This window comes from Falco rusticolus, chromosome 20 (genome assembly GCF_015220075.1).
Source record: "Falco rusticolus isolate bFalRus1 chromosome 20, bFalRus1.pri, whole genome shotgun sequence".
In the NCBI taxonomy this organism is placed as follows: Eukaryota; Metazoa; Chordata; class Aves; order Falconiformes; family Falconidae; genus Falco; species Falco rusticolus.
Genome location: NC_051206.1, coordinates 550770 through 561905, shown reverse-complemented (window position 1 = coordinate 561905; position 11136 = coordinate 550770). Strand labels below are relative to the sequence as shown.

Here is an 11136-nt window from a genome sequence, read left to right as displayed (position 1 = left end):
AGAGGAAGAGTCTCCCTGGGGAGGAAGGAGACACGTCTGCACTTTCAGCAAGATGATGAGGTTCCAGTTCGCGCCTGGGCCGCGGCTGCCTGCCCCCCCCCCCCCCCCCCCCCCCATATGATTACAGTCCTACCGACCTTGGACCAGAAAGTCACTTACACTAGGCCGATCATAGCTGCTTATCCTCTTACAACTAACTAATACAACCTAAAATCCAAAGTCCTTTAAACAAACTTTCAGCCCCTCGTTTCAGTCATTCCTTGCTGGATTGGCTGTACCTTGGCATGCAGCTGCACTCACAGAAAGCACGTTTTCCCCGGGCTTTGCCAAAACCTGTTCTTGGATAGCCACGCGTTTCCCCCCACACACATGCACAGCTCCGCCTGGCACCGGGCAGTCACAGACCGGCTCGCTCATGTATGGCTGATCCTCTTGGAGAATGAGTTTGTTCTGCACCTCCTCTCCTGCAGCAGCAGCTCCCAGGCTTGCAGGGAGGGCTCAACAGCTCTGCACTGCCTGTGGCTGTAGCATTGCCCTAGACATGAAGGCTTCTCTCCTGTAAACTGGAATATCCACTGCTCAAAGCCTCTGCTTAAAGCAGTTAAGATCAGTTTGACTTGACAACTGCCAGATAAAATAGTAGGGACAGACAGAGTTCAGTACCTTGGTAGGAACAACTGGTTACAAACCAAGTTCTTTGTATCCAGCAAAAATACTTCACACAGGGAGGGGAGAAGGAAAGCACAGCAGCGAGGATGCATTGTAATCAGATACAGTTTTAATAAAATGTACATAAGTTTACAACTCAAACGTTTCTTCATGATTACCAGAAACACAGATGATCACACCCGGAGTGCAAAACTTGACTCCATCAAATCTGCAAGTCAGAGGTACTTCCAAGACCGCTAAGAATTACCTTAATAACCAACACAGTGCAAATGAAACACTGCTCTTAGGACAGGAGCCACAGATTGTTTGTCACAGTTAGTGGAGACCACAGACGCTTCCAGCTCCCCCTTCTCCATCCACGCAGAAACAAGGGAGTTTCTTTCACTGCTGGACTCAGCGTGCAGTGATGCTCTACCAGCTGCGTCCTACACCGAAGCAAGCACCCTGTCCTCCCCACCCCTGCAAGCAATTATTTCTCCCTTTGGAGGGGAGAGATTGGGGAACAGTGGATCATCATTATCCCTCTAACTTCACAGGGGAGTACTTCTCAGTTGGTGTGTGGGTGTGAGAGTATTTACCCTACCTACAATGGAAACTACAGACTGTAGCTTATTTTTAGAAACACTAACAGAGCTGATCAGGTTTCAGGAATGTGTTTCAGAATGGAACAAGATTTCACTGTCAAGATACTACTGTAAAAATGCTTTGGGGTCTTTTAGTGTACTGAAAGGCCTTGATTTAACACCATGAGAAAACAAAACAGAACAAGAACCCACAAAAATTCAACTCCCCAACACAAGAGTCTTTGGTGGAAGCTGAGTTAAAGTAATTGATTACCACTTTGGAGTGATTGAGAGTTCAGCAATTAAACAGATCTCACTCAGTCTTACTTAAGTCACACTGAAGACATGCTTCAAGTGCTGTGTGTCATGATTGCTTACATGGGTTTGCTGTTATGACCTTAGTATCACCTATTGTTGCATGCATAGTGTGCATTACAGATTAAGTGTGCGCTGGCTTCCAGAGATCAAGATTGTAAACTTAAAACCAAGTACGACTAGTGCTGAGCTGGCTGGAAGGGAGAGGAGATATGGGGACAGCCCCAAAAATACTGCGGCAGGCTGCGGAAAGCGCAGGTTAACACCACGGCAGCTGGTCCCGTTACGTGCATTGTACAAACATCATGGCAGTGAGGCACAGAGAGCCAAGCCAACTGCTGGTTTGGTTTTTTTTTTTTCCCATGCAGAAACTCTGATTAATCACTTTGAAGAGAGACTTTAAGTGCATTCAAGCTGAAGTTGGCAATGGGTAAGAACCAGTTCCTTTCCCTGCATGAATCTACGATTGTCGCAGGACTGCAGCGATAACTGTGGGCCTCTAGCCGTGCACAAGGACCCAGGGCAGTTAACAGAATTTTACTACAGCTTTAAAAAAAGATAAAACCAGTGGTTCTGTTCAGAAAACCAACTTCAGAACACTGCATTGAGGCCGTACCGGTCTTATTTCATTACGATCACCGGCTGCAGGGCAAAGAAAACAATTAGCGCTATTCTTCCACATTCGTTAAAACCAGTAAGCTTCAGAGACTATGGAAGCGAAATTTCCACTTACAATTCATCATGCTGAAGCTGCAGTACTGGTAGTACAGGATTAGGAGGAATACAGGCTGGAAACAAGAAGGATATCAGACTAACAGGCACTGAAATTCAGTTTTCTGACCATAACCGAAAGTCCCATTACTTCATAGGTCACATGCAGAGATACAAACAAGCTGCCTCCATTCCCCAAAAGAGATCTAAAACCATTTAAGCACTAGATGTACACTGGCAGGATCATTAGCTTCTGGGTCACGGTTAGCTTGCTCTTTGTGTAAAGTGCTTGAAGAACATAAAAGCTGCCAAAATGCTAGCTGAAAATTCAGCCTGACCCGACCTGAATCAGGGCTGTAAACAAGCCCGCACACCTCGCTGCGCCTTGGTGCATTTTCCCTTTCTCCCTTGGCTGGCAGTGCAGGATAGCAAGGTCTGAACTACACGCAGCTCATCTCCGCCTCGCCGACACGAACACACACGCAAGAGGCAAGGGGCTCCAGACCAAGCATGAAGGTGAACAGGCTAATGCTTCTCCAGCATCAGCTACGTGAGACCTGGACGTGGTACTGAAAGAAGTTTCACAGAATTGTCCAAAAGCAATTTTTCAAGTAACATGAAGGAAAGGAAGGAGAACCTGAATCCAGTTAGCAGAGGTAATACCTTGAACTGTCATCTTATACATTGGTACCTGCTCACCCCAGCGAAGCATCTCCCTGTTCCACAGATTCATCCCTGCACCACCAAGGCCTGGCCTCCCTTCCAGCAGCTTTCTGAGCAAATTGAATAGCTCGAGGCCAAATTCAGCCTCCTGGCTGCACGCATGGCCATGATGCAGGCTGTGTGCTGAAATAAATCTGGGCCCTTGTGCCCAGTCTCCTCGGTATCCCTTGAATTCACAGTTTGTTATCCCAGACATTCTCAGCATCTCTCACTGATCCAGCCCAGCAACAACCGATTTGGGGGTATATATTTGAACCAAAACCAACTGCCTTTTGGGTATATACTTAAATGGAAAATTGACAACAAAACACAATAAACAACAGCCTCATCTTTGCTGGAAAAATATGTCGAGGGAAATCCAGAAATTTCTTTACAGTACTTCTGTTTTCAAGAGGTGGTGACAAGAGGATAGAAAAATCCCTAAACCACCGGTATGCACCAGTATTACTTAACGCAGAGCACAGCAGAGCAGGGCAGGTTTCTGGCTCCACACAAGTTGACCTGACCTGGGCTCGGCAGATCACTATTCACCAGCAACTGGGCTGTGCAAGCCAACACAGCCTCCCTGCTTTCAAGTATCCTCCCTCCCCACCCCAGGGCTTTAAGATCTTAAGAAGTCTATGCTTCTCCCTCTCCCAGGCAATCCCCACACCTAGCACAATCAGCAGAACATTTAGCTCGTCTCTTGCAAGTGAAGGTATTTTGGAGGGGAACTGAGTTCGGGGAGGGGAAAGGAAACAGAGCAGTCGGTGTAACTCCTGTTTGCAGATGCTTCGCTAGTCAGCTCCCAGCATTCAGGGGTTTTTCCATCCATCCTCCCCTCATGCTGCCGGGCTTAAAAGTCAGCAGCAAGTCAGCCCCGGACTGTGCAATGTTCTGCTTTGTTTAAGCAGCTTTTATGTGCATCTTTACTATGCCTATTGCATTCCTTTAATACTTATCTGGACAATGGACAAAGCTATGTACTGGAGGCCCTGCCAGGTTTTTTCCCTGCAAAACTAGACTGAAGTCTGTTTTTGACGGCAGAAGCTCTCCCAGGTGTGACCCCAGTGAGTCAGGAGGAGCTACGGCTGATCTTTCCCTCTCTTAGAGCGACAGTACTCACAGTACTTTCTCTCTGAGTACAAACACATCAGAAAGCAGGCAGGGCAGGAACCTGCTCTACGTACAACCAGCCCTGATCTCAGCAACCTACCCATTGCTCCAACAAGTCTCCTGCAAACACCAAAGACCTCAAAGCCACTTGCAGGAAACACCCAAACGCAAAATAATATGTCCTTTGCCCTCAGTGCAAGCTCCAGCTCACATGACAATGAACAAAGTCCCTTGAGAAGTGGCCACCGCAAGACTTTTAAGAGACTTGGCCAGATGCTACTAGAGTAAATGGGGATTTTTTTCATGAATGTCAAGTCCTTAAAAATAAAACTATCAAATTTTTTTTCTTGGGAGACATTCTGCAGCACCAACACCCATTAGGAGGATGGATTATGGCACAGCAAAGATTCATCAGGGACCCGGAGCCCAAAGAGTCCCTGTAACTGGATGTTTTGAAAGCCAGTCCACACTTACAAGTAGCCTTTGCAGGCCAGAAATAGCAGATCTAAGATAACTTATGCAACCAGGCATTTTGTGAAATAAAGATGAGAGGTTTGTTTCACTCTTATCTCTGTCTTACATTAGTGAGAAGAGAAGGAAGCAAAGCCTGCTTTGTTTCCGCCCAGCTGCCAGCCCAGGCATTTTTTTTCCTCTAAATGCTATATTGGGATTCACTACATCGATGACCGAACAAAAAACAAGTTGTCTTTCTCTTTGGAAACATGGTAGAAAGCACAGTATTTCAGAAACAGAGCAAAGATTACCAAAGGAGTGTGAATGGATTTTGTTTAGGTTCATCCTCAACAGGAAAACAAAAGGCAGAATTTACAAACACAGAGTCAAGCTCTCTGCTAGTATAAATCAGTCTAACCAGATTGCAGCCAATGCTGAATTACACCACTGAGGTATGTAGATCAGGACACCTATCGAGTTATTTGCATAATAAATTTCTCCATAAGGCGTATTTTTAATACTGTAAAAATGCACGGCTCTCTCCTTCACAACACCATAAGCAGATTTCTGGGTCCTACACTTTGGCATAAACCAGACAGGAAATATGCAAGTAAAACTGAAAGCTCTGCCCAATCACTCGATTTTCCAACCAAGAGCAGTAATAACAGCCTGACAAATCACTTTGCTGAAGTTCACACATCTGAGCATTTGCAAAACAAGCAACTGAAGTCACTGTGGGTCCTTCCACCGACTCCTCTGGGCTCCAGCACAGGCCCCCAGGCAGAAGCACTTCCACGTGTTAACACGTCACAGCGAGCAAAGAAATGCTGCATGCGCGATGCCACGGCTCTGCTCACAGCAGCACTGCACAAACCCGGTACCAGCCATCGCCTGCCCCGCTCCCACGCCGTGTGCCTATAACCTACAAACGCACACAGCTGAACGGCTCTGGAGCCGCGGCTGCCAGGTCTGTCACCACTGCCAGGCAGCAGGGACAGACAAGCCCCCACTGATAAGAGAGAAGTCGCAATAACCCTTTAACCTGTGTAATCGCTTCATTTCCAGAGCACTAGCAAGTCCGGCTTGACTTGCTCTGTAATTAATAAACCTTTTCATTCATCTTATAATGCATTTCCCCAGCCAGGACCAGAAAATACAGAATATCACTGGTTTGGAAAAGCATCTAAAAAATAAATGGGGGGGAAGACAGTGAGAGGAGGAAGGTAAGAAGCAACTGAAAAGGATATGAAGATCCTGAGATCCAGGCATTCAGACTAACTAACATAACTTAAAATGGTTCAACTATGTATCACTGCAAATAGAGTTCTGACCAAAAAAATAATAATTTTTTTTTATATATATATATATTGCTATGTCATTCATTTCAACTAAAAGGTTCAAGGTCGTGCGAGAGGTGGTCCTGTGGGAAGCACACCTCCGAGCTCACAGCAGATTAAGGCTTTTGCTTTCCCGCTTTGGAAGGAAAGGGTGCTGAAGCAAACGGATCCCCGCCGGGCAGGTCTGTAGTCCTGGAAGACAGAGGGGCAACAGCAACAGATCCTGCTATGGCCTGCCTGTTGGTCTGAGAAACCACTTTGTAAGCAGCTATGGGCTTGGCTTCGAGACCCTGTCCGTCTTCTGGGCTGTAATGACGGGAATATTTTGACAAGGACTGTGGACGGAAAGGCTTGTTAACCACAGAGCCCAGCACGGCCTCCTGGGGCAGCGCGTGTCCTCCTTGGTTTCTCTCACTGGCACTGCCGCCCTGCTCTTGCGGCACACCTTTAGAAGGGATGTTTTCCTGCGTCTCCATAGCTCTGACAGAAGAGGGATGAATATTGCTTAGCTGAGTAAACCCGGCAGAGGGATACTGAGGTCTCGCCGAGGCCATGGACCCACGCGTTGCCGAATCCAGGCTTGGGAACATTGGGTTAGCTCTGTGTTGGACATCACCTCCTTGACTTAGGAAAACGGGTGAAGCAAACGGTTCCTTAGCCATACTGTGGGAAGTCAACTCTTCCACGCTTTTCTTTTTAGTGAAAGGGGCTCTCAGAAACACATCTGCTTCTTCTGGATGTCTAAGAGCCACGTTGCCCTTGGAGATAAAAGGAGCTTTGGTAAAGACATCCACCTCATCAGGCACTTTTCTTGAGCTTCGAAAAGGAGCCGTGGCAAAAACATCCGGTTCGTTAAAAACCTCCCCGGTGTGCAACTGGAAGGCAGGGAACAGCGTCTCCCCTGCTCTAGCCTGGGAAGACTGGGAGTGGGGATCTTCTTTGGAGGCCTCACGTCTTTCCCTGGGTGCAGGCTGCAGGAACCCTGCGCACAGCTTGCAGGTTTCCTCCTCCTCTTCCGAATCCATCAGTAAAGGCCTGGACCCACTGCAATCCAAGATATCTCCTTCGTGGTCTGTCCCCTCGCCTTCGCTGCTGTAGAAGGAGCTGTTGCTTGAAGGGCCATCTCTCGTTATGTAGTCTGACTCTGAGTTGTGCTGTGTTTTCACCGCCAGCATCTCAGACTGACCCTTGTACAAAGCAAGTCCATCACTGCCAGAAGGTCCTTTACAGAGTCCAAGAGCTACAACTGGGAATAGGGCCGGATCCCTCTGCAGACCTAAAAATGCAAGAGAAGAGCGTTACTCAACAAGCCCCATCTCCTCAGTCACAAATAAGAACGAAAGGTACTTATTCCACAAGAAACATCATGCCGTTCAGATTTAAATCACCATCACGCATGAAAAATGGGAAGGAGAGGGGGGGAAATAAAAGAAAATAAAAATGCCAGGGAAGGTATCTATGACAGACACACAAACTGACACACAGCTCAGCACTGCTTCACAGCTTGGGGACACCACAAGCACCGGTTTTCCGAGATGGAAGATGTTTGACACACGAATGGGCACATCCAGCACTCCCAGCACCACTCCACAAGGTTTTCTCTGCCACCCACAATGACGACCACCATAGGAGAGGTTCCTGCTTCTCAACACTGCTGCCTGGGGTGAAGCTCCAGCAAACAGGCAAGTTTTGTCATTTCATTCTACACTGTTGCTTACTGACTGCCCTACAAGCAGATCTATAGCTTGGCATAGCCTCTACTTCTGTCAGCCATCCCACGGATACGTGGAATTACACTCGGGCATGTAAAATACACAGGGATGCCCTACAAACTGCTAGAGTAACACACACATTTCAAAGAATGAAGGTCAGCATAGAGCTTTTAATGAATCCTGGTAACTACAGCAGCATTACTTTAAACCACTGCGAGACAAGTGATTTTAAACGCTCCATACCATGACTTCACATCAGGTATCTAACATAACGATCTGGCTTGCTTCTGTGTTAGTGTAACAAGACAGAAGACTGCCCTCCTCCAGTTACAAGAGCCCAAGATGGGGTTGGTTTTGCCTTACAACTCACACAGACAGAACAGAAGATATCTTACCTTCAAAGAACTACTGGCGGGTTAGGAGTATGTCATTGGACTCATGTTAGCAAGAGGATAGGAAAAAGGCACGTGAAAACTAAGCAGTCTGAATTGCTGAACGAATGAGGAGGGTAAGGAGGTTGTTTGGTATCCACTGACCAACGCACCCCGCTGTGACAAAATAGCATCATCGCCCAGGTTACTCGTTCACATTTGCACACCCATCGCAGCCTGCAAGGCACCGTTTCTTGATCAAGTCTATAGATGCATGCAAGTTAACCCCTTCTCAGTCACTTCTCACAATTAAAGACACAGTAGTCGTTCATTAGGCATCAAAATCTGTATTTATTGGGAAACTATTCACTTAGATACATTACACTGCTGAATAAAGACAGTGTAGATATGTGAACATTTTATAAGTTACTCTACAAAAATACTATCTATCTTTCCTGAAGCCTATGTTGCCAGCAATGGTTTAACCTTAGCTGCTAATCTCAGATTACAGGAACAGTACGTCTACGGTGGTGTTTTCTTCCAGGAGGCTGGTTATATATTTACCAGGTATTATTGTGAGATTTTGAGAATACAGGCTGAAGCAGAGCAAGACCAGTTGTCACATCACGCAAATGCCTCCGAGTTACCCAGTCCTCGTTGAAATGCAGCATACAGGAAAACAAGGAAAGGAAAAAGGCATTTATCACGGTGAACACTATGCCAATGCAAACCAACGGCCTGCTTTTCACAAGAACAGCACAAACAAGTCACTGGCTCAGAATTTTCTCTTTAAAGTTACTTGCGTTAGTAGGCGTCTACGTCCATGTAAGTGGTGACATTTATGACAGAGCAAGAGGAGGGCTGACAGGACAGAAGCCTGTTTGCTCAGGACAGGAGCAGCATGCGTCTCTGAACTTGGAGGCGTTCTATGATAGGCAGAACGCTCTATTTTCAGAAAAATTACTTTCTCTAATGCTCTCTCTGCCCATCATAAACGAGAGGGGCACCAGACACTTGGAAGCCGTTTTCTCCCTTGCCGAGGCCAGTATAGGAGCTGTGAATTACTCTGGGAGGAAAAACATGAAGCGATGCTTGTTCCGGCCTTCAGTTAGGAGCTGGTTTCAGTCAAAGCTGCAAGGCAATACAGCACGAAGAGAAGGGCCCTGATAAATTGAAACCAATGAAAATGGGCACCACAATAGTAAAGCACAATGGGCTACCTGAGAAGTTTGGGGATTTACAGACAAGAGACGAGCACTATCTACACTCCCATGTTCTATTTTTCTGATGCTGAAGGACGAAGACCTGTTTTCCAGACACCATCCTGCAGAAACTGATCCCAGGCACCTTTTCTTTCCCGCATTCTTGGGCTGCCTCAGTTTGTTTCCTTTGACAGAAAGCGAAGGGACAGTCCCAGAAGGAGCTATGGCAGCATCACGACAAGAAATACAACCTCATGCCAGCATTTTACTGTAGCTAACACCTGGGTGCACGTTTAACTAGACCGTGGCTTAGACAGCTCCTCTCACAGTTGTTAATCGCGTACGTTAAGAGGTCCAAGCTACGTTTAGACACTGACGTGGGCAATCAAAGCACAAAACCCCACCCCGCTTTGCAGAAAGGTCAGGTTAGAGCTAACGAGACAAGGTCACTGCGCGCCCATCAGCAGCCATAGCTACAGGCTTTGCAGATGAACGTTTCAGAGGCACACGCTGCATAACTTTTAGCACGACAGAGAATTTAAGTCTGCCAGTGCCGACGGATGCTTCGGCAGGTCCGAGATCAGAGACCAGCGAGACCAAAGCACTCAAGGGACAGCTCCACACGAAAAGGCATGGCAGTTTTGTTCTGTGTTACAGTAAAGGAGAAAAAGGGTCACTCCACGAGCTGGCAACAGCGTGAGGGTAAAGGACAAATCTCATGAAACTAAGACAGTGCCTTTTTGTTCGAAGCCCTGCCCCTTCCCTGCGATCACTCTGCTCCCGTTCACACCAAGGGCACCGCTATGCAAGAGGCCTGAAAAGATGCAGGCAGATGGTTTGCTTGAATCAACACACAAAGCACCCACAACCCCTCGTGCAAAAAGAGAAGACTCTTCTGCAGAGGCAGCATTTCCTAACATCTGCCTATGCCAAGACGGACACCACCAACAGGCAGCTGCCTCTTTTGTCCCCTCCTCCTCTGGACTCCCGAGATCTGTGTGTTACTTCATGAGGAAGCATCCATTACGTTTTCAGTTAACACTGAGGTTTTAACACACGCACACTCCTAACAGCTGCAAGCTTTACAGCATTAAACCTTTACAGAAACTTGAGTTTATAGATGAGGCTTCTCCCTATCCCTGTACAACATTTGTGTGTATTTTTTTATTCCAGGGTCAGATATACATACTAAAAAAAAATAATCATAAACTGTATGCAGGCTCCTTTTCTGCAGGGAGAACCTTAGTCATAAAACCACTTATCACTTGGTACCCCAGGAACACACCCTGCATGTATTCAGAAAGCAACCTGAAAAAAAGACCATCTGCCCGAGTTACAGCACTGACACATCGAATTCCCCCACCTTTTAAAGGAAAATTGTGTACTGAAGTGGCAAAGCACGGAAATAACTGACACGAAGGCTGTAAAAGATTCACTTTCCCTATGACAAGGGGCTGCAAGGAGGCGGTCACCAGGATGATGACCTCATTTCTGGAGCAGAGCCCAGAACAAGCAAGTCAGGGGAGACTGAGGCATTCCTAGAGTCTACAGCTACTCTTCCACCGAGGAACTCTCCTGATTTCATCAAGCCAAAGTCAGGAAGGTCTCAACACGTGGTAACTGGCAGGTAAAAGTCAGCATAATTACTAAGAAGCAAGTTCGGCATTTAAAAAGGGACAAGAGATTTCTCATTCCTTCGTTCTTGAAACAGTAGCGGTTTTCCTTGTATTCCCATTCCTAGAAGCAGTGTAATTAACAAATACAGAACTACCCTCATACAGTGCTTTCAGCGAGGAGGTATCAAAGCAGAACGCCGAAGGTCAGCATGACCATTACTGTGTCACTGGACAACAACCGGGACAGCAGAATTCAGCATTTCTACCCAAAGCCACTGCACAGCAGCAGATCTGGGGGCAGATCTAGGGTTCTTCAGCTCCAGAAGACAAGGAATTTAACGCTCAAGTTTTGGCACACTTTGTACAGTC

At 46.8% G+C, this 11136-nt stretch overlaps 1 protein-coding gene across 10 annotated transcripts in view; it reads right to left on the bottom strand.

The window, feature by feature from the left end:
• Window positions 1-758: 758 nt before the first annotated feature.
• AAK1 (AP2 associated kinase 1) overlaps window positions 759-11136 on the bottom strand; it is an 85471-nt gene continuing 75093 nt past the window's right edge. For all 10 annotated transcript variants that reach the window (XM_037371415.1, XM_037371419.1, XM_037371423.1 and 7 more), the window contains one exon: window positions 759-7142. In XM_037371415.1, coding sequence (XP_037227312.1) covers window positions 5983-7142 — 1160 coding nt within the window. In that variant the 3' untranslated portion in view covers window positions 759-5982. The remainder of the gene's footprint in view (window positions 7143-11136) is intronic.